The following is a 24140-nucleotide window of genomic DNA, read 5'->3' as shown; positions in this document are numbered from 1 at the left end:
AATAGTCCTAATTCTGATGGTTTCTTGGGTACAGACTCTGGGCCAGGAGCTGTGCTTATGTCTGCAAATCTGTTTACTTTCCCTTGATCTTTACCCTGAGGCTGTGAGAGGCATTGGGAGTTCCATTTTATAGACAAAGAAACTGAGGTTTAGAGAAATGTAGGAACCTCCTCAAGACCCACATTACTAGTAAACGGCAAAGCCAGACATTGAATTTTTATCTGACTCCACACGCTACGTTATGTCATCACCATGGTGATGGTATATTATAGAATTCTTGTACAAAGGGGGGTAGATTGACTGTTACCAACTTGAAAAGGGATCCAGAATATATACACTATGTGAAACACACATAATACATGAAAAAAAGCAAGTTACAAAACAGTGTGTATTATGAGCCCTTTAAAAAAATCTCAGTTTATTGATCTATGAATCTTAAAAAGTCATCTAGAGAGATAAACAACAAATTATAAATGTTATCTCTTAAGAGGGTACGATTCTTGGGTTCACTATGTATATAATTTTAGTTTTCAACAAGCATGTATCACTGTTTAAAAGTTTTTTAAAAACATTTAAAAAATTAAATGCTTTGTTTTTTTTTTAAGCTAACATTTTCACTTCTGCCTTTTAGGTGATTCCAGTGAATTCTGCCGGCTCTCCTGTTGGAGATGTACCGTTCATCCGGTCGGGATTGTTGGGGTTTGTGGGGCCAGTAAGTGATGCTTTCATGTTTGTTTTGGTGCACCTGATCCAAATATTTGTACTTTAGTTCACAGAACAAATTCTGATTAGTCCAAGAGTATTCCAGGGCCGCTTAACTTATATTTAGAGCAGTTTCTGAAAAAGTGTCATAAAATGAGTAATGTTTATTGCTTCCATTACCCAAATTCATTTTATTCCTTCAAACCAAGACATTATTTTTTTACTTTCAAAACTCTTTTCACTTATTCTTGCTACATTGCTTTGATTTGATTAATATATTTAAGTAAGTTAGAAGAGTGCTGAAAAAGTTCCCTTCAACAGCAAATGGAAACCATAATATTGTACAAATCATTTTCGTACAGATTATTAGTACTGCCTCAGGTGTAACAGAAAATTCTTTGAAAGGAAATAATTTGTTTTTCAGCAGATAGAATTTACAGGTCCTAGGTTTACAGAGACAATTAGGATACAAAACCTATTCTCAAAGAGCTCACTGTTAGCTTCATGAGCTGGTGAGAAAGGCAGAAGCCAGACCATGGAGGGCCTTATATAAAATAATGGAAAGTTTGGATTTTATTTTGAGCCAACATATTTCCCCCATCTCTTAATTACCTTCATACTCTCTTTTTCTCATTGTAACAGTTCAAGTTGTATGAGAAAAGATCTAATTTTATTTTATTTCCTCCCCATCGTTAATAGGTGGATGGTGGGGGTGAGGGCATATCTCTAAGAGAATCACTTCCAGAAAGAGACATCTACACCTACTCTCTTGACTTATTCACTTAGCCCCAAGAAATTCTCGAAAACCGAGCTCCTTTTAGCTTCTGTTCCACTACTGAGGTCTAAGATGGAGCTCCAGCCATCACATCTGCATTCCATCAAACAGGACGGTCCTACTATCTCTTAAGACAGAGTCCCTGAAGCTGCTGAGCAACACTTCTTAGATCTCATTGTTCTGAACTAGTCACCTGGCCAAACCTAGCTGCAAAGGAGGCTGAAATGCAGTCTTTATTTAGGTCAGCCATGCCCAGCTAGAAATCCTGTTGCTGTGAAAGAAATGGAGAAACAGATGTTGGGGGACTGGCAGTGACTGTCTTACTCTCTTTATTTACATCCACTTTCAGCTTGTGCTGGCAATGGCTGATTCTCTTTTGTCTTCTGGGATGACAGAAGGATGGACCAGTAGCTTCTTGAGACTAGAGATTATGTCTTACAGAGCCTCATCAGTGTGTGGCACTACATTGTACTTAGTGAAACAATGAGTGACATTCAAATGGCGATGATTATTAGATAATTCAGTATATGTAAATGGTCCAAAAATTTAGGAATTCTGTAACGAATGAGAAAAGTTAGTTTATTGCAAATGTGTCTGGGAAAATTATTGATAAAAATTATATGAAATAATAAATAATATAATCATTTATACAAATGATGCTTTTAGGACACTGACAGCAGTCTTCCTGCAGCTAAGTTATTTTATTGGAAAGGAGAGGCTCTTACGATTCCTTAGACCTTTCTTTATTAACATTTCTAATCTTACCAGATGGAAACATTACCCTTCTAAATCGAGACATTCATTCTCCCATTAAAACTCTTTTACTCTCTTCCTAATTCCAGTGTTAAGTGGCTTAACAATTTTCTCCTCTGCATCGATTCCACGAATAAGTACAAGATGATGAACTAATAACATAATCCCTGACTGGAGAAGTGAACTGTGCTCATTTGGCACCCTAGTTTCCATCTTTAAGAATTCCTAGTGGTCTAGTGGTTAAGGCTCTGCACTTCCGCTGCAAGGGGCATGGGTTTGATCCTCGGTCAAGGAACTAAGATTCCACATGCCGCTCTGTGTGGCCAAAAGTAAAGTAAAATTCCTCCCTAAGAAAGAATATGAATGGATTGTTATCTTATGTACTATGAAGACCCCATCAATTAAAAGATGCCACTAATTCTGAGATATCAAACACTTTCTTAGATTCTATAAAATGTGGTATTTTATTTCAAGATTCATTTCAAGGCAGGGAGTAAAATGTCTGTTTCACTATTTAAATTTTATAAATCTCTGTTACGTTTCAGGGCAGCTTGGTGTTCGTGGTTGGGAAAATGGACGGGTTACTCATGGTTAGTGGTCGAAGACACAATGCTGATGACATTGTTGCTACTGGACTGGCCGTTGAGTCAATAAAGACTGTTTATAGAGGAAGGTGAGTAGTACAAGGTTCAGATGTTAGCACTGCCGGTGAAATCTAAAAATCTCTCTAGTGTGAGTTATGTTCTGTAAATCCTCTAGATTAGATTGTTTTTTATTAAGTGTAATAGAAACCAGGCTTGCATTATTTATCTTAGAATGTCTGGTTCTTTGGCTGTAATTGAGAGGAATGAGATAACCATATTCTAGTGTTTTATTTTGATTTCAGTATTTGATTATTACTGTTTGTTGAGTCATGAGGACAGAGGAGAATTCTGAAACATTGAACTTCCTACATTCCTTCAATACAGAAGTCACCCCATCCAGTCTAATTGAGATAGGTGCTATACTGTAGGAGTTTTACATCTAAGTGTGTATTCTCTTACTTGACTCCAAATTCTTACACCATTTTAATGCAGAGATTTACATGGCACATAAGTGCGAGTTTCAAATTCCATGGATGAGGTCAATTAGATAGCCTTTTTTCTTTGATTAAATAATAACGTAAGAAGAGATATTTGAGTAATTGATATCCTATGCAGTAGTTTTCAGTCATGGATATATGTCTAAAGCAGTCTTGATGTCCCTTAGGTTTTGAAGGAGTAAGAAAAACTGACCAAATGAGTAGAGAACCAGTTCCTAAAACATGTAGTTTTTTGTAACGGAGTAGCTTCCTGTGAGATTCTGTCTTTGGTCACGGTCACATCACCAGCACTCAGCACGCAGCGCACGCAGTCAGTGTTCATTAAATACGTGTGGGTGAAAGGAAGGAAGGAAGGGAGGTGGTCGGGCACGCCAACGTCCTCAGCCCTCTGCCTTCCCATTATTTCACACGTTCATTCAGCAAGCGTGTGTTGGCTGCCAGCTGCGTGCCGCTTAGGTGCTCGGGGTGTGGCGTGAACAACACAGACCGTGTCTGCCCTCGGGAAGCTCACGTTCTCATTGGGGGAAGAGCAGGTTAAGGTAACCACGTAGGGAAACAGATATCACGACCACGTGAGCTGGTGATGGGGACAAAAATGACACATGGGGTGGGGGTTCCTGCTGGTTATATGGGGGAAGGTGGTGGCCCGGGATGCTTCACTAGCAGGGGGACGTTTGAGCGGAGACCTCACTCAGAGCACCCCTCCCCTGGCCCGCCAGGTCCCCTGTGGCCGTCCGGGCAGGTCTGACCTCTCCCCACCACTCTCTGCTTCACCACCCTGCTCCAGGCACACTGGCCTTCTTGCTGTTCCTCAAACCTGCCAAGCTCGTTCCTACCTCAGAACCTTTTCGCTTTCCGTTCCTTCTGCCCGGAAACCTCTTCCTCCAGATCTCGGCGTGGCTCGCGTCCTCACCTCATTCAGGTCTCTGCTCCAATGTCCGCCCCTCAGGGAGGCGCTGCCCACCTCCACACACTGCTCCACCCCCGCCCTGCCTCGGTCCCCCAGTGTATAGCACGACATGACATTATTTCATATTTATTTGTTTGTTCTGTCTCCAACACGCAAGCTCCACGAAGACAGGGACTTTGTCTTTTTTATTGCTCCGTCCCAACATTCACGACAGTGGTGCTTAGTACATGTTTTTTGCATCCTCGTTTCAATGGTAATGATTGTGACGTTTTCTTTTTGAAAGTACTCATTCCTGGGCAGTGCAATGGGCATGTCTCCTCTCTGTATTTCCAATTGAGCAAAGCAAATAGGACTGATTGTGAAGGAGTCCTGATGTGTTTGATCTGTCTCTCTTAGAATTGCTGTGTTTTCTGTGTCTGTATTTTATGATGAGCGCATCGTGGTGGTTGCGGAACAAAGACCCGACGCTTCCGAGGAAGATAGTTTCCAGTGGATGAGCCGTGTGCTACAGGTAAGCACGCAGGGTCTCTGCCGGGATGGTTGGCTTTGCTGTCAAAGGCGACAGCAGCCACTGCTGAAGCATTTTCTTCAGTGGACCAGTTACGCTGCTGCCTTCTTTTCCTGCCAGTAACTACTCAGATATTCTGGGTAATGTTAGCAAAATCAGATCATTAATAGCATGCCTCCTTATGGACCACAAAATATTTTTCTGCTCAGGTTGCCAAAAACAATTGAATTTGACTTGCCTCAGCAAGTTCTTTTGCTCTTTTGTGCCTCAGTGTTTTCTACCCACAAACACTTTAACTGTCCAAATGTGGAACACATGCTTGACATAATTAGTTCCCATGCCAGCAGCCACAGTCTTCCTACTTGCTTCAAGTGGTGCCTGATATGAGCTGTTGTTCTGACTTTGAAGGAGCTTTACTGTGGAGTTAGAGATCTAGGTGAAATAAACCACTAGGGAAGGAGGAAAATTTGGGCTCAATAGGAAAGATGTGTTTTAGGGGATCAGGCTAGAATGATGCAGAGAGCCTGGTGTTCGTTTAGAATCATACTTTGAATCCCAGCTTTACTCCCTACCATATAAATGCCTTTAGACCATATGCTTCACCTCACTTGAGTGTCTTTCCTAAATCTGTAAAGTGGGGACAAACTTATCTGTATTTCAGAGCTATTGGAAGGTTAATGGATATGGTAATTAGATAATGAAATATTTAGTGCCTGCATTCAGTAAAAGATGATGGTAATTATCGTTAACATAAAAAGAATCATCATAAGCAAAATCTCTAGTAGAGAATTGAGAGAATATTTGTTGGATGAATGAATGGTCTGGAGGAAGCATGAACTGTCTTTCTCATGCAATTTATATGTGTTGGGGTTGTCCCCAGTGTCTGTAACTTGTCTGCTTGGGTCATTTGGATTTATTTACTGCCACCTAGTAGTAAAGCTGTGGAAATGAGGTGAGCATGAGATGAGTGATAGCACTAGATGCCTTGGAAGATTCATCTGTCTGCAGGATCTGTGATTCTGAATTGTTAGCTGGCAGAGCATAGGCTGTTTGTAGTGGAAAATCAGAGAAAGGAAAGAGAATCTACTGAAGATAGACTAGATAGAAAAAAGCGGGGAAGAAAGTAGGACTGGGTGGTCTCTGAAAGATGATTAAAAATCAGACTTGCTAAGAGAATTTTTTTCATACTGTTCATATTTTCAAACACACTGCTTGTTTCATTCAGAAAGAATTTTGGGGAATAGTGGTAGACTCTTGTGGTGAATTATGCATTTTTCCTGTGATAGGAAGCAAATTCCCCAGGTTGTTATTCTCCCCTGGAAAGCAACTGTAAGAATTAGATGCAGTGCTATCTCACTAATCCAAGTTTTTGTTAAAATCATTTTGGGTTTGATTAGGGTGTGAAATAAGAGGTCATTATCTTATTTGTAACTTCTCAGCTTGGGGCTTTTGGATCCATAGAAGAATAGTTGGAATACCATATGTTCTGTAGGTTAGAGCCCAGAGGTTGTTTAAATTCCAGGTCTGTGTATGATATAAATTAACTCAGCCCCTTCTAAGGACGGTGGTCAGTAAATGACTTACCAGGTGGTGTATTTTTTTTGCTTGGCCATGCAACTTGTGGGATCTTAGTTCCCCAACCAGGGATTGATCTCATACTCCCTGCCATGAAACCTGAGTCCCAACCACTGGACCGCCAGGGAAGTCCCCAGGTGGTATATTTTCAGTGGAAAATCCAGGCCACACATGATACATTTTCATATTCTAAGATACCAGAGACTTAGGAACTCTTGCAGACTTCCCATTTCCTAGTTACTGCTGTTGGTTAGTGGGATAGTCTGAGGAATATGCAGTTCAAGTTTATTCCTTTGCCGTCTTAAGCCTTTTTAATAAAAGAGCTTAGTCCATCTTTTATGGCTCTTGGTCCATTCTTCTTCTCAGGCTGGGTCTCCTCTTCATTAAGACTTGTGGGTAATACAAAAGAATCCTCTCAGGACTTCCTGGTGCTTCAGTGGTTAAGACACTATGCTTCCACTGTGAGGGGTGGGGTTCGCGGATGGGGGCAGGTTCAGTCCCTGTTCTGGGGATTAATATCCTACATGCTGCATGGTGATGCTAAAAAAAAGAAATAATAAAAAAAGAACCCTTTCACCTGGTATGTTTGGAACTGGTATTGATAGTTGAGCAGTTAGTTTTCAAAGGCGATTGAAGCAGAAAACTGTAACAATGAGAAATTCTTCAACTGTTAAATTTGAACACAAAATATACAAGTGTGCTTTCATTCAGTGCAGAGGCCTGTGCCTCTGAGTACACCAGTTTGAGTTCCAGATCAGCTTACTTCCATAAACTACATCCAAATGCATTGTCTTTAGTTTCTGGTTTCATTTCAAGTTAGACTAGAACATGAGTATTTGAAAAGAAACTAGAATACATAATACTTGCCTTTTAGAATGAACTTGCCCATTCCTATGAATATCAACAGTAGTTTGTTAGGAGCTCACCTCTAATAAGTCTTTAAAAGCATAGCCCTTTGTATTGTTTTGCATTCATATTTTATCATTTGATACAGTAGTTAATTAAATTGTATAAACAACAGTACCAGGAACAGCAGGTGTGGAAGGTATAGAAGCAGGCACAGCTGATGCTCAGTGAGTGCACAGCTGGGTGGTTGGAGCAGGGGTGCGCCCCACACCCTGGGAGCAGGTGGCCTCCAGGACTCAGCGTGCAGTGGCCTCCCCTAGACGTTTTGCAAATGGGATGCCTACTAACCTGGTGAACCATTTAAGCAAGGGCTTGCTTACAGAGGTTCTGTTGTGGTCATACTAGAAATACTTCGCCTCTATTTAATGAGCTATGTTGGACATCTAAAATATTAAAAGAACCAAAACAAATTTGTAGGTTTTAGACATTATCACTCAGAGAGAACACATTGAGGCTTGGAAATCAGTAACCACCTCTGTCCATTTAGATTGTATTTCACTCCACTGCCATCACTGGAAGGATTAGGTACCTTTAGATGTATGGGATCCTAATAATCTATCAGATTCTAGACCTAGAATCAAGAGAAAAAGAAAAACCCTAGAGTAGAATAATGGATTATGTTAGGAGGATGCCAAATGTTATAAAATTAACCTAACTGAATATTTTTCTTCATATTTTTCTAGGCAATCGATAGCATTCATCAAGTGGGGGTTTATTGTCTTGCTCTGGTGCCTGCCAATACACTGCCCAAAACTCCACTGGGAGGGATCCACATATCTCAGACGAAACAGCTCTTTCTGGAGGGATCGCTACATCCTTGCAATATCCTCATGTGCCCACATACGTGCGTGACCAATTTGCCAAAACCCCGGCAAAAGCAACCAGGTAATATGCTGACTTTGAAGACCTGACGTGAAAGTTGTAACTTCAAGAAGCTGAATTCTTTTGCTGTGATTTTTTTCTCTAGAGTTAAACTTTAAAAAGATTAGTAAGTAACATGAGAATAGTACCAGCATGGAGGATTGAGATTTTTGTAAACTGGCTTGTCCAGGTTTACTGTTGGCTCAGCCTTCTGAGTAATTCTCAGTAGAGTGCCACCATTTTCCATGATGTAAGGCATGGGATTGAGGTGATCAGACTCCCACCGGTGGAGGCAGAACAAAGCAAGTCCTGTAAAGCAAGCTTCTGATAGTAAGACAGCTTGTATTTATTGAGTGCTTACTAAAAGCTAAATACTAGCTAACTTTCACATTTTATAATGTGATCCTAAAGCTTTGTCCTCAGCTATGGACAGTAAAGTTCAGAGAAGTTGCGAATTATGCCAAAAGTCATATAGCAGGTTAGACGTAGGTTATGGGGCTAACTGAGAAGGAGACTAAAGGCAGGAGTAATTGATGGATGGTCAGTCATGTTAAAATATCTATTTAATCCAACATGAAGCCAGAAAGTTTTATTGATGCTTTTTCATGTTAAATGAGAAGTTAACAAGAGCTTCTAGTTTCTTGTATGCCTGGAAACACATGAGAGCCAAAATCTGGTCTTGACAGTTCCCACTGCTACCACACACACTTGTATACACACTTATACACACATATAGAAACACACTGTGTACATCAGCATGTGTACAGATGTGTTGAGAAGAGGACGTAAAAGTGGAGGATTAGGAAGACAAAGGGAAGTATGAAATTTAATTATATTTCCATTAAGACTACTTTTGCTGAAAAGTGAATATGATGTACAATAATAAAATATAAGGTGAGTTTCTGACTCTCTAGAATATTTTTATTAGGATATTAGTAGTTATTACTTCAGTGGTCTGGCCGTTGAAGATCCTATCACAGTTGGTTATCTAGAAGTTATTGTCGGCTCCCCAAGTAACCTTACCTTAGTAAAAGTGTGCATAGAGCTAAAGTATATATAGTATTTATTAGTTTCTGCTAGTGGAAATAAGAGTTTATGGAAATTAATATTCTAAAGGAGCAGTTAGAATCAAGAGACCTGCACGTTACTCATCAAGAAATACATAAAACGATGTATTTTCATATTTCCTGCCTAAGTATCTGATAGATAGGGAAGACAGAAGTCCTTCTCCATCATACATTCTGTTATCCTGAAGTCCTACATTCATGTGTCGTTTGAGTGAAATCCCATTTTAAATAGCATTTAACCTAGAATTCCTTTAACAAAGTTTTTATGTCAGTAGATGCTTAAAAGATGCAACTCAGAGATATAATATTAATAGATGTTTAAAACATTGCTTTTGCTAGCCAGATTTCATCTAATTTTACTAAATGATGAGACCTAAATAAAAGGTTTATTCATAAGCCCTCATCGGCATAGCATCCACCTGTCTGATGAAGGCGTTATGTTTGGATTCTGTGTTTTTGCTGTCATGATGGTCTGCTAAGATCTTAATGGAACACGTATGTGTCAGACCAAAGCGGCCTGAAAATTGAGACATACATGGAGCAGACATGATGTGGGGATGGCGTGAGAGGTTGGAGTTTTAAGAAGAATACAGGAGTGTGGAGATGGATGGGGGTGAAGTAAGAAAGGAAAGGAGGGGAAGAAGAAGATCGAAATGGTGTTAAGGCAGCCCAGTGACAGAAATTTCATTGAAATTTCTGTTAAGCTATTGTATAAAGAACAAGGAGTGTTAGGACTGGTTTTGGCTGCAGGTTTCAGAAGAGCATAACAGCTGCTTAAACAAGAGAAACGTTTATGTCTTTCTCAGGTGAAAGAAACCCAGAGTTAGGCAGTCCAGGGCTAGGATGGGAGGTCCCCAGTCACTGTGGATCCAGCTTCCCGTCTTGCTGTGCTGGCACTGGTCTCAGTTAACTGCAGTCATAGATACGCTGCATGACGTGAACGTGCAGTCGCTCAGTCGTGTCCGACTCTTTGCGACCCCATGGACTGTAGCCTACCAGGCTCCTCTGTCCATGGGATTTCCCAGGCAATAGCACTGGAGTGGATTGTCACTTCCTTCTCCAAGGGATCTCCCCAACCCAGGGATCGAACCTGGGTCTCCCACATCGTAGACAGACGCTTTACCATCTGAGCCACCAGGGAAGTCCAGTAACCCTAAAATGCAGTGGTTTAAAGTAGGAACCATTTAGTTTTCACTCAAGGAATGTGGATCTGCTGACCCTGACTGGGCTCAGCTGGCCTTGGCTTGGCTCCAGACTGTAAGTTGGGTTCAGAACCGTTCCATGTGTCTCCTCATCAGGCAACCAGCAGCTAGCTGGGCCGTATTTTCCTCAAGGCAGATGGCAGAAGCGAGGAGCCAAGCCAGACCATGCAAGCATACTTAGAGCTTCTGTTTGCTTCTTGTTTCCTAACATTTTATTGTCCGAAACAAGTCAGACCATGCCCAAAGTCGGTGGAACAGAGGGGTGTATACTCTGCTCATCTAATCACGGCAAGGAAGACTTACAAGAAAACAAAACAATCTTCTCCAGCCAGCCTTAGCATTACTGCCTCAGGGTTCATTTAAGCTCCTGACCTCCAGCCATCAGTTCTGCGTCCCAGCTAGCAGGTGGGAGGAAAAGACAAAGAAGGGAATACCCTTCCCCTTTAAACACATCTTCTAGAAATTGCACTTATTGCTTACCCTTACATATTATCCCCCCACACTAAAGAACATAGTCCTTCCATGTTTCCTTTGCAGGGGGCACAGGTGCAATCTCTGGTTAGAAAACTAAGATCCTGCATGCTGCATGGCGCAGCCAGAAAAAGAATGTAGTCTTTATTTCAGGAGTTTGCCCAACCAAAAACTAGGGGTTATGGGGGGAATTCCTGGTGGTCCAGCGGTTAGGACTCCTTGCTTTCACTGCTGAGACCCGGGTTCAGTCCTTGAGCAGAAAGCTAAGATCCTGCAAGCTGCACAGTGCAGCCAAAAAGCCCCAAAACAAAAAACCAGGGGTTGTGTTCTTTGTTTGTTTTTCTTTATTTAGTTGTACTGGGTCTTAGTTGTGGCTCACAGGATCTTGGACCTTGATTGCAGTATGCAGGATCTTTTTTTAGTTGCAGCATGAAAACTCTTAGCTGTGGCATGTGGCGTCTAGTTCCCTGACCAGGGATTGAACATGGGCCCCCTGCATTGGGAGCCAGAGTCTTAGCCACTGGACCACCAGGGAAGTCCCTGGATGTTCTGTTTTTAAGGCAGAGAGGAGAATAGAATTGGCGTTGATGATCAGCAGTCTTTGCCACTGAAAATTTACAGAATTTTGCAGGGAGAATAAGAAGGCATGTTATGAGTGCATGGACTCAAGAAATGTTCACAGAAGGACCTCAAGAATTTACTGCTGAATTATTTTTGTCATTTTAAATTACTCTGTAAAGTTCACTTTTAAAAAATGTCACGCCTTTATTAATTTTACAGTGTGAGTCCAGGATTGGACAGCTTACACAGTCATATACATTCTGAGTCCTACCTATATAGAAAAGCTATCTTCAGCAGGATATATCTGTAACTTATTAAGCAGTCTCTTGGGAAAGAGTTTTGCATATTATACTTAAAATTTCAGTGGACAGATGCTTTCTAGATGAAAACTGTTCAGCAGAGTATTGAGAGTACTTTAACCTTTAAGCTGTAATGGTTTTCTTCTTTTTTTTCTTCAAGTTTAAAAATTTTCTTTACCTTTTCATTTTGGAATAATTTCACTTAAAGTTGCCAAACAGTGAAATAATTCCCTTATTCTCTCTACCCAACTTGCCCAAATATTTTAAGGTTTTTATGATTTAAAGTTTCTATGATTTAAGTAGTTTTTGTCCCAGCTGTTTCAGTGCATTCATAATCAACATATTTTGGCAGTAAACAATATTTAATATGAATCCAAGCATACAATCAGCATTATTCAAAACTCAGCTGGCAATAAGTTTTGTTAAGTTTTAGCCATCTTCTTAGTTTGACACATTAGAATCTTAGTCCTTAAGTGACCATCAAGAAAGGCATACAGTGCCTTAGCGTTATTGAGAAAGGGCGAGTTTTCTCTTTTTCCTCTTGAGAAAGGGAGTTTTTACTTTTTTCTCCCAAGTGTCAAGCCTATGGAAAAGTTAAAAGAATACTGTAATGAACACCCGTATACATTCCTCTAAATTCAGTAATTGTTATTTTTCTTAGACTGAACTCTTTGAAAGTAAATTTCTGACATCATGATAGTTCACCCCCACATATTTCAACTGTGTTATCTCTAGAGCAGCAGTCCCCAACCTTTTTGGCACCAGGGAAGACAGTGTTTCACGGAAGACGATTTATCCACAGACTGGGGTGGCGAGGGGATGGTTTCGGGATGATTCAAGTGCATTACGTTTATTGTGCACTTTATTTCTATTATTATTTTCATCAGCTGCACCTCAGATTATCAGGCATTAGATTCCGGAGGTTGGGGACCTCTACTCTAGAGAACAGAAACATTCTTCTAGAATTTTCCTAATCAGCCACAATGCCATTATCCTGTTAAGAAACTTAGCATTAATTTAATGCTATCATTTAATAATATACAGCCAATATTCATTTATCTCCCCTTGTTTATATAGCTGATTTTTTTTTTTTTAACTCAGTATCCAGTCAGGGTCACAGGCTTTCATGTCCTTTAACTTAAAAGCTCCCAAACCTCTTTTGTCTTCAAGACACAAATATTTTTGAGGAATCCAGACCAATTGTCCTGTGCAGTGTCCCACAATGTGGATTTGTTTACTCACTTAAAGCCCTTCTGATATTCCTGATGAACTTACTCTCAGTCCTCATAGATGGCAGACTTCTTTTCAGAACAGAGATACTCATTACTGTTAAGCCTGCTTGTTAGGGTTTTATCTGTGATTGGAGCAGATAAAAATTATTCATCAATAGGAACCAATGCAACCAACCATCACCTCCTGAGAATGAAAACTCTGCTCTGTACTCAGTCCCTCCCTCCGCCCCCGCTAACCCCGTCCGTCTCTCCCGTAGTCCTGTTTTCTGGCACTTCTGCCACCTGACGTTATTTATTTGTGTATGCATGTATTGGTTGCCTTTCCCACTAGAATACAAGCGGTCTTGTTTGCTCCTGTATCCCAGTGCCTAGAAGGGTGCTCAGTCAGTGTGGTTGAATGAACATTTGAATCAGCTTTGGTCAGTCTGGAAATGCTTGTTGGGGGAAGGTGCTACATTGCTTGAATTCTCATCTCCTGAGATTTGATTTTTGCTCTTAACTTGCAGGTGTAGGCCCTGCTTCTGTGATGGTTGGGAATCTGGTTGCAGGAAAACGCATAGCGCAAGCTGCAGGAAGGGATCTTGGGCAAATTGAAGAGAATGATTTAGTGAGGAAGGTAAGTGTTCCAAAAATGTTGGCTTTTATAGACAAGTCAAGGACAGAACCTAGGCTTCAGATAACAGTTGGGAGATGCATTGTCCAGCTTTTTAAAAATTGCTGACCCTGATTCTTTTTTTCTGCCTTATGATTTCAGCACCAGTTTCTGGCGGAGATTTTACAGTGGCGAGCCCAGACAACTCCTGACCATGTCCTCTTCATGTTGTTAAATGCCAAGGTATTAAACATTCAGTTGCATATCTAATCAGCTGGCTATTGTGAGAGTATCTTAGGCACTCTTGATCTCTTTCTTTCATCAGAAAATTTCAGTTGCCAACTCTGAGGGGAGGGTTATTGCTTTCTCCTTGTTTTGATACATGAGGATAAATCGTGCAGTTATTTCAAGGCTGAAATGAGATCTCCTGAAGTGTCATTCAGTACTGTCTCTTTTTTATCACAATCAAATCATCTTTATTTAGATAGGAACAGTAGGGACAACCATGTAGTTGCAAGATGTACACACGTGCAGAATGCATTGTGTCAGTGTAATTTTTTACTCAGTTTGACTTTTCATTCTTTGATTTCCACCAGAAATAAAATGAACTTAGGTCAGCATTTTAAAAACCAGAGTAATTTTTAGCACATACTTAATTGATTTTTTTCTAACCTAAAAAGCCAATTGAAAATTATTCAAGAATATATTTAACTACTGCTTTCTAATGGATGGATCACCAGAATATTATATTTTTTACATTATACATCTTGTAGGAGTCTGTTGAGATTTGTGGGTTTTAATGGCTGAACCATTCCCTTCTCCTTGGGATCTTCCTGCTCCAGGGATCAAATCTAGGTCTCCTGCATTGCAGGCACATTCTTTACCGTTTGAACCATAGGGAAGCCTCTTTAGTGGCTGAGTCAGGAGCTCAAAGTACTGTGACCTTTGCATAGAACACTATTTCTCACCAACAGGCAGAAGACTGGAGGATCTATTGGCATCTCTTAGGGGACTTACCCAGGTTGCCCCCTTCTGCCCCATCCCCTTGGATTCTGATACATACACTCACGCGTGTGCACACACACACACACACACACACAACATTAAGAGTTTACATAGTGGTAGAACTTGAGAGGAATATGTTGTGCATCTTAATGAAGAGTCAGTTAAAATCGTAAGAACCATTGCTCTGTGGTAGAAACTCTGGGTCTTCCTTGTTTCATCTCTGCATAAAGTGGGCTCCTCTTTAAGCCCATGGATTGATTAGAGTGCTTCCGTTTCACTAAGATGATGTCAGTCTAGCTTGTTGCCCAGGCCACTCCCGGGCTTGGCTACAGTTAAAGTGACAGCCCGATAAAAATCATACTCCAGATATATTTGTTGATGAACTTAAGTTTAAATTTGCTTTTTGGTTAGAGAAATAATATCTATGGATAACTAAAGGACATGAAGTCCATTTATTCTTCTGTGTATTTTAACATTTTGCCTTGGATTAGCCCAAGCCACCAGAAAGCTTAGGTTAGGAACCATACAACAATGTTCCCTTATGCCAGGAAAATGCTTCTTAAAGAAGTTTAGTTTGGTGCTATGCCATGGACCAAAAAGCAGGCTATTGTGATTATTCTCTGGTGGTCCAGTGGTTAGAACTCTGCGCTTTCACTGCAGGGCACCTGAGTTCCGTCCCTCATTGGGGAACTGAGATCCCACAAGCCATGCCCCCCCCCAAAAAAAGGGGCTATTGTAAGAAATGGCCTTGTGAATTTAACCCTGATTTTAGCCAAAGGAATATTCTTAATGTCCAACAGTAGACAATTGACTAAATAAATCATGGCATATAAACATGATGAAATACTACGCAGTCATTAAAAGCAATGTTGTAGAAGAATAGTTGATGACCCAGCAAGTATTCATAATGTGGAAAGAGGAAAAGTAGAACGTAAAACTTGAATACTGGAGTACTTACTGAAGACCCTGTCCTAGATGCTTGCCATTTCATAGTTCATTTTAAGATTAAGGGAACAAAGGCACAGAGATATAAAATCACTTGCCTGAGTTTGCAGGGCCCAGGGCTAGGACTAGGAATTTAGCTCCTTCATTTGAACCCAGAATGGCTTTAGGGCCCGCATTCTTAGCCAGAGCACTGTATAGCCTCTGGCATAATATAGTATGATATATATTTTTTGATGTTTCATGTGATTTTATATACAATATATACTTAGTTTTTAAAAACCAGGAAAATACACACCAGAATGTTTATAGTGGTTCCAGCTTATATTTACTAATCTGTATCTTCCAAATTTTCTATATTGAACACCTCCTGTTTTATTATATTCATGAAACTTAAAAGTTATTTTTCAAAAAACTAGCTCAGTAAACTTGTTTTTATCATGAGTTTATTAAAATTAAGTTTTTAAATAATTAAGACGATGTGCTATTGGCACTGTATAGATAAATAATAGTTTGATTTTATCTGGTGAATTGTAAGGTGGGCATACTCAGTACCTGACCAAAACTCATATATTGGTACACCAGTGTATATTAGAATGAATAGTCCATCAGAAGTAGAATGGATGAGTAAACTGTGGTATGTTCTGACAATTAAATGCTGTGCAGTAACAAAAATGGATGAGCTACACCTAGGTGCCACAGCCTGGATGACACTTCATAGAATGTTGAAAGAAGTAAAGCACAAAATATGTACAGCACAATTCTGTGAAAGTCAAATACTTCATAGGTGGTAAAAATATAAAGAGAAAGCCACTAACATGAAAACATCACGATAGTGGTCCCCTATGAATGGCATCGCTGACTCGAAGGACGTGAGGTTGAGTAGGCTCTGGGAGTTGGCGATGGGCAGGGACGCCTGGCGTGCTGCCGTTCATGGGGTCGCAAAGAGCTGGACACGACTGAACTGATGGAGGGAAGGGGGCTTCCCAGGTGGCACAGTGGTAAAGAATCTGCCTGCCAGTGCAAGTGACGCAAGAGACCCAGGTTCGATCCCTGCGTCAGGTAGACCCCCTGGAGAAGAAAGGGACCACCCACTGCAGTATTCTTGCCTGGAAAATCCCATGGATAGAGGAGCCTGGCGGGCTACAGTCCACGGGGTCGCAAAGAGTCAGACACGACCATGCGACTGAGCCCCAGCACGTGGAGGGAGGGAGCGCGCTGGTGAGGGCGTCCATGGGGAGCTTTTGAGCTGCCGGCAGTGGTCTTTTTCACGTCAGGCTGGTTCTTAACCTGCACAGTCAGATCTTTTGCGCGTTCCCACTTGGGTGTTACATTTACGAAGGAACAGGGGTTCAAAAGCCCAGCTAAGTAAAACTTGAATTGACAATAAGGATTATTTATGAAGACCCGCAGGAGAAATTATTCTCAAGATCTTTATTGTTAGCTAGCAGACTCAGATTCACTGTCACCATTTTCGTTTCCGTCTCTGCTGTTAGAATACATGGAGCCAGACTTGTGTTTTTCTCACAGCAGGTGTATTTGACCACATAGGCAGTGTCCTGACCTCATTCCTGCCTTCATCCTACTTTTCTTTATTTTCCTTCTACTTTTATTTCTTCACTTAAATAAAAAAAAAATTGCTATATAGTTTTAAAGCTGCCTTACATAAGAAAGACTGTAAATGCGTATGTTTGGTTTGAGTTAATGTTGTTAGTCCCTCAGTACTTTCAAACACTGAGAAAGAAAAAGTAAGACCACACACGTCTTTCGGTGCTTGGGAAAGTTTCACTGAATTTGATGGCTTGCTGAAGATAATCTAGCAAGGCACACGCCTTTTCATGTAATGTCAAATTGGCCATATTTGTTACCGTGGTATTTCATTACTGAGTGTCAACCCTGCATATACTGTCTTCTGTTCCAGGGGACTACAGTGTGCACAGCCAGCTGCCTTCAGCTTCATAAGCGAGCAGAGAGGATTGCGGCCGTTCTTGGTGACAAGGGGCATCTAAATGCAGGAGACAATGTGGTGCTGCTCTATCCACCTGGTGAGCTCAGTAGACTGGACAAGCTGTGTTACTAGGCTGCTGACCCTAAGAGGACAGGAGCTCAGGGCCACCGTACGTGACCACACGGGCTGTGCATGGAGGCTGCTGCCGTGCAGACAACCCCTCCCTCCAGACTTGTGTGCTGTGGGGGTTCCGGCTGGGACCGAGCCTGTTGTATTTACTCTTGTATTTCCACTGTCTAGCTCAGTATGGTAAATACTGATTGAGTGAATGGTGATTTCTTGACTTTTGGAAACACTCGGAAGAGACTGTTTGTTTCTAGAAGTGCTCAGGAACTGTTCACCCAGTTTCCAAACGTATGTTGTACATGAACTCTGACTTAGCATTCTGCACGTTATAATTGGTGCTTACTGTCCCTCGATTATTACTGCTTTCATCTTCCACACTCTGTAATCTAGTTCAGCAGCGTCTTCACAGCAAGAGGGACCCAGTTACTTGCTGACAGTCCAGTGTGTTCGGATTTTCGGCAGACTGTTTCAGTTGTCCCTTTCTTTGGTCTGCTGTCACCTAAGGTTCTCACGCATCCAGGCTTCTGTGCCTTTTATCCCATTTACTTCATTGTGCTCAGTGATTCTTACTTGCTCTTCTATTTATATTGATACTAAGATTTCTTAGAAGCTGTTAAGAACAGCTTTGTTCTGGGAAGTTGTTTTCTGTCCACCAGTTAATCACGGTGATGGACGTGAGCACTGCCCGAGGGGGCCGCCCTCCGAGTCCTTATATTGCAGAGGCTTTGTATCAAATGACGCTTTGCCTCTCTAAAACCTGCACCCACCAGGGAAGTGACATCTCAGGGGTCTGATTGTTCTTAAAACATAGTGGCTTTCTTAAGGTTGAGAGAAAGCTCAGATGCTCCTCATCTCTCCTTTCCCATTGTTTTATTTCCCAAGTGAAACAGCCCTAATCTCTGCACTTATTTCTTCCTAAATAATATCAAGTAATGATGTCAAAATACCTTCTTCAGGTATCTTTCAAGTGTTTTCTTTGCTTCTGACTTCCTTTCTCATTTGTTTATTCTTGGCTTCTCTATATTTTTTAAAAAGTTGTTTTATATGCTTCCTTCTTTTACCTTCAGTTTCTTCTTAAGTTAAAAAATTTCTAGGAATTTCCCTGGTGGTCCAGTGGTTAAGATGCCACAGTTCCAAGGTAAGGGGCATGGGTTAGATCCCTGATCAGGGAACTAAGATCCCATATGCCACACAGCCAAAAAAAACTTCTTTTTTTATTAATAAATAAATAAATAAATATTCTGATAATGTCTCCATTAAATTTTGGTCTAGTTAACCTGTCTGGCACACGATTTAATAAGCTAGGTTTGGAAACTCCGCCTCTTGCTCTCTCAGTGACAAACCGGGCCACTAATTGGCTGTGTCTTGCAGGCATAGAGTTAATCGCTGCATTCTATGGCTGTCTGTACGCGGGGTGCATACCTGTGACTGTCAGACCCCCTCATGCTCAGAACCTCACAGCCACATTGCCCACTGTCCGCATGATTGTTGACGTAAGTACCTGGTATAACTTTCCTTGTCCGCATCTCATAAAGCCCCAAGTCAGACAACTAAGGATCCTTCCTCTTTTCCAGTTTAGTTTAGTCGGGAAGTCAGATCTAACTCCTGAAAAGTACTTCCTTTTCCTTAACTGATCATAGTGACCAGCATTTTTAGTGAAGAAATAGGGAAAAGCTGTTTTTGATGAGATGCAGGATTATGTTTTTATCATAAACATTAAGGAAGTAAGTGAAGGTGCCATTTCATGATGGAATTCCAGTTGAGCTGTTTCAAATCCTGAAAGATGAGGCTGTGAAAGTGCTGCACTCAATATGCCAGCAGATTTGGAAAACTCAGCCGTGGCCATTTAGTAATTCTCCATAAAACTTGTTTTTTTTTTTCTTTCTTATTACAAAAATTCTAATATTTTTTCTATATACTAACCAAGATAATTTTAGATGCCAAACTGAATTCTCCTGATGTAAGGTCACTTCTTAGGGGTTTAGTCTTACAAAATCATTTGGTATATTATTAAAAAGGTGTCCAGATCTTGCTCTGAAAGTGATAGATATTTCTGTAGGAAGTGAGACTTGAAGACAGTGAAAGAAATCTGTATTGCCTCATATCCTAATGTACTTTAAAGCAAATTGCAAAATTCCAATTGATGTAACATTTGTTTCTCTAAGAACTGCTGCTCTGTCAGCAGCTGGAACCTGCAGTATAGAAGCCACATTCACCACAGATGATTTTTCTACAGAGTTCAGTTCAGCAGAACGCTCTGATTACAGTGTGCAAAGTAGGCCGGGGCAGCAGGGAGGGGAGTTTCCTTCCACCGACATGGCTTGAGTAGTAAGAGAAGTCGGTGACTTTGCATTTCCACGTGCAGATGTGTGGGAGAGCTTGGTTCCTGTGAGCGCGCAGAGTCCACCAAGTTCGGGATATGTTTTCTAGGTCCACGGCAGTTCACCGCTCCCTAGACTGCTGCAAACACAACCTGCTTCAGAGATGATCCTCTGACAACTCTCATTCCCTGAGGACCACAGAAATCCATGTTTCTGTTTTATTATGGTCTTCATGAAATCAATAGATCTGGGGTCCATACTGAGATTATGACCATGGAATATTTAAGAATCACTGTTGTAAATAGTAAATTGTGTTGTGAACAAGTCCATCATTCTAATTCAGTGTATTTTCAGAACAAACATAAGGGGAATACTGACTTCCATTGTCCTGTGTGCGTCCTTTGAAAGGCTGGTACTGCCCTGTCCCAGTTGGATGTGCGAGTTGCTTTTATCTGCAACCAGTGCCTATAGTGCTACACAGGGCTAAGCTTCCTGGTGCTCATTTCTGTCCATTTGTCTTCTAGGTCAGCAAAGCAGCCTGCATTCTCACCACGCAGACCCTAATGAGGTTACTGAGGTCCCGAGAGGCAGCAGCAGCCGTGGACGTGAAAACCTGGCCAACTATCATTGACACAGGTGAAAGGGAGATTTCTCCAGGATCGTTACGAGAGCAAGAATGTTCACTCCCCGAGGTTTCCTAGATTCTCATGCCAAAGATGTTAACATAGCTCTTCCGCTGCAGCCCATTTCACCTGCTAAGACAGATGCAAACCTTAAAATGCACTTTGAGTTACCAAAGCACTGGATGCTGCAACAACCAGATCCAAAGAAGCAGATCACAGTGTGCTCGAACTCTGAAAACAAAACGTGTCTTCCTGCCATACTCTTGGCATCATCCAACAGGGTGGTTAGGTGTTTATGCCAGAGGTGACCATAGACATACAGGGCTGCATAAAGCGTTGAGACTTTGACTTCCAGATGTGGTAGAGTTGGAACATTACTGGGCTAGGAGTCAGCAGGCCTCGTTCTGGTTCAAGCTTCAGTCCTCATTTTTTGTATAACCTTGGCTAAGATTAGCCTGTCTTAAAATACTCCCTACCCTTGCATAACTCACGTATTTATTGGGAATATCGAATGCAACATAATATGAAAATACTTTGAAAACCATAAGGTGTGTGAATTTAAGTGGTGTTCATACTAAAGAAGGCGGTGGGACTCTAGGGTGGCTGGAGATGGTAGTGGAGAGGGGAGTGCGGGTTTTGGAGCCGAGCAGACATGTATAAATCCTCATCCTCTTGTTACTCGTAGCTGCTTCATGTTGTTGTAGAGATTAAATGACACCATATGAAGCACCAGCACACAATCATCATAATAACAACATCTAACTTTATTTAGCCCTTATGGTGTGGCAGTCATCTAACATGTAGAATGTCATTTCCTCCTATACCAACCCTATCAGATAGATCAGAAGGCTGAGGCACGGGGAAGCTAAATAGGTAGTGAGTTGGCCAAAATGTTTGTTTGGGTTTTTGCATAAGATGTTACTGAAAAACCCAAAAGAACTTTTTGGCGAACCAGTAGGCTGAAATTCAAACCTGGTCAGTTTGGCTCCTTTCCCAGTCGCTTAACTGTTAATTTCCTCCCTACCAGTTCTCAGGGAAGTATTACATAGCATCCACCTCAGGAACAATTAGTAAGGATGTAAACCCAGGGATGACATCTATTTGTGGCTACTGTCCAGATGCTGAACTGTAAGCAGTCATTTGTATAGTATGCAGCACAAGTGGATTGCACTGGTGTGAATGATGCAGATGATCTGCTGTGGTTATTGGGCTCAATCACGTTTCAGGAAGACCTGAAATGTGTGCTGTGATACAAACAACAGAAGGGTTTCTTTCAGTGCTGGAGCAGCTCTTCCCTGCATGGAGCTGGGTGGAAGGTGGTAGAGACAATCTTGGTTTGGCACAGAGATTGAAAAGTAGGCGTCAGAATCGTTTCTTGATTGGAGGCCAAAGGAGCCATTAAGGAGGCATGGCTAGGGCCAGAGACATCCTTGACATCCTTGGATTCCACATACAGATTTGGACAGAAAGGAGAGGTGTCATAAAGAGCAAAGGGAAATAATTCCCAGTTCTAAATTGTCATTCTTAAAATTTGTCACATTAACTTGGAGAAAAACCATCCAGCTTTTAAAGCAGACTGTGATTACTATACTCTGTACTAAACTAAATAACAAACGTGAACTTGAAACCAGCATAACAACAAGTAAAGCTTCGTGAGTTGTTTTAAAGTGCTTTATGTGAATTAACGTTCTAACAGTTCAGTGAGGGCAGGTTTTATTACCACTTTAGAGACGAGTAAACAGAAACAGAGGTTAAATAACACCACGGTGACGACATCGTTGATGAGTGGCACAGCTGGAATTTGAACACTGGCTGCCTGCCTTTTAGCCAGTTTTCGGCTACTGTGTTATAGTACCGCTCACTAGTCTTCTGCTAAATGCATCTGCCTGATGTTGTTTCCTTGTTTATATTGTCTAGTGGTGCCCTCAACCCCAGCCCGTCACTCCAGGAGTGATGTATGTGAGCTGGTTGGTTAAATGCTAGAAGCCCTAAGCCTTCGCAAATCTCAGAAGCTAAATGTGGTTCTAGCAAAGCCACAGAAGACCAACTGAATAGCAATGATTTTTGAGTTCCAACGTGTCAGGTTTTTTTGAAGTGTAGTTGATTTACAATGTTGTGTTTAGTTTCTGCTGTTACAGCAGAGTGACTCAGTATATATGTGTGTGTGTGTGTGTGTGTGTGTGTGTGTGTGTGTGTGTTCTTTACCATTATGGTTTATCACAGGATATTGAATATAGTCCCTGTTCACAGTAGGACCTTGTTGTCAACGTGTGTGATTGACATTGGGTTTTCTTTTTTCTTTGCAGATGATTTACCCAGGAAACGGTTACCTCAGCTCTATAAACCACCCACTCCTGAGATGCTGGCATATCTTGATTTTAGTGTCTCCACAACCGGCATGCTCACAGGAGTGAAGGTAGAGTAGTTGGGATATGTTTACTTTCACTGGAGGCTGGTAAAATGCCAGGTCTGCAAAAAATAGAGATGACCACTGCCCCAGGGACTTCAGATGGAGAGGCCAGTTGGTCGTACCAGAGACCAGTAGGCGGAGGATCAAGGGCATCTGCTATATTTAAATAAAAGCATTGGCTCTTCCGGAATAAGTTATCCCAAGGAATTTGTGTTACGAAGTGTTCTGAACCTAGCATAGACACTAATAGATAATGCAAGTTGCATTTAAAGCCAGTATGAAGTCATAAATACATATTTCATAAGACTCAGTATTGACAAATGAACAGATAGATTTAACTTGAGTTAGATTAGGCATTTTGAAGCAACAAAAGATACATGTCATTTTGAGGAGCTGGAGGGAATGGAAGCTTCTCGAATCTGTCACTAGAGCTGCTCCTCTTGCCTGTGGGATGCCAGTTCCATCCTGTTCCGTGTTCCTTACCTTCCAGATGTCCCACTCTGCGGTCAATGCTCTCTGCAGAGCCATCAAGCTCCAGTGTGAGTTGTACTCCTCTCGGCAGATTGCCATCTGCCTTGACCCTTACTGTGGACTTGGCTTTGCACTCTGGTGTCTCTGCAGGTAGGCATGGAAAAAGCAAAGAATCAGAATGCATGAATATCTTTGAGGCTGTGACCATCCCATCTTTTCATGTGCTCCCTTAATTTGGTAATGTTTCAGTAAAATGCTGATGTTTCCTGGAATTAGGGCATCTTTGACGTTTGTCTGGTTTTGTTTGCATTCCCTCTTTTCTGTTAGTTTTATGCCTCAGACAAAAGGGCTGTGATCTTTCTACCTCTCCTGTGCTCCATCCTGTCATCCGTCCTCATTTTAGAATTAGAGCCAAGTAGAAGGATGACACGTGGGTGAATGGCACGCTGTGTCAGCCAGAACGTACCCCCTAGGCTTGGCAGGAAGGACTGTAATGAGACGGGTGACAGCATGTGGCTGGAGGGTAGCGTACTGGCCAGATTGTTTCTTGTGGAAGAGCAGATCCCAGCTTTTTCCACTCTCCCCCCCAAGGACCTCATCTCAACCTGCATTTCTACCTCCTTGGTGAGCATCTCCAGGAATGCTTCATAGACACCTGTGACTCAGCATCTTCCTTCTGTGTTCCCTTCCTTCTTAGGATGGAGTCATCCAGTTGGGGAACCATGCTAGGAACTTGGGCTTTATCTTCAACTCTGTATCTTTATGTCACACATCCAATTAAATGTCATATCCTTTGTCT

General features: G+C 41.5%; 1 protein-coding gene across 2 annotated transcripts in view; it reads left to right on the top strand.

Moving 5' to 3' along the window:
• DIP2B (disco interacting protein 2 homolog B) overlaps positions 1 to 24140 on the top strand; it is a 230131-nt gene that overhangs the window by 189452 nt on the left and 16539 nt on the right. For both annotated transcript variants that reach the window (XM_069584350.1, XM_069584351.1), the window contains exons 20-30: positions 632 to 712; positions 2776 to 2903; positions 4618 to 4732; positions 7894 to 8095; positions 13410 to 13519; positions 13658 to 13738; positions 17364 to 17487; positions 18888 to 19009; positions 20362 to 20473; positions 22767 to 22876; positions 23361 to 23491. In XM_069584350.1, the coding sequence (XP_069440451.1) occupies positions 632 to 712; positions 2776 to 2903; positions 4618 to 4732; positions 7894 to 8095; positions 13410 to 13519; positions 13658 to 13738; positions 17364 to 17487; positions 18888 to 19009; positions 20362 to 20473; positions 22767 to 22876; positions 23361 to 23491 (1316 nt within the window). The remainder of the gene's footprint in view (positions 1 to 631; positions 713 to 2775; positions 2904 to 4617; positions 4733 to 7893; positions 8096 to 13409; positions 13520 to 13657; positions 13739 to 17363; positions 17488 to 18887; positions 19010 to 20361; positions 20474 to 22766; positions 22877 to 23360; positions 23492 to 24140) is intronic.

The sequence above is a fragment of the Ovis canadensis genome, chromosome 3, assembly GCF_042477335.2.
Source record: "Ovis canadensis isolate MfBH-ARS-UI-01 breed Bighorn chromosome 3, ARS-UI_OviCan_v2, whole genome shotgun sequence".
Classification (NCBI taxonomy): domain Eukaryota; kingdom Metazoa; phylum Chordata; class Mammalia; order Artiodactyla; family Bovidae; genus Ovis; species Ovis canadensis.
Note: the sequence above shows the minus strand (reverse complement) of the source record. Positions and strands in the feature narration are given on the sequence as shown.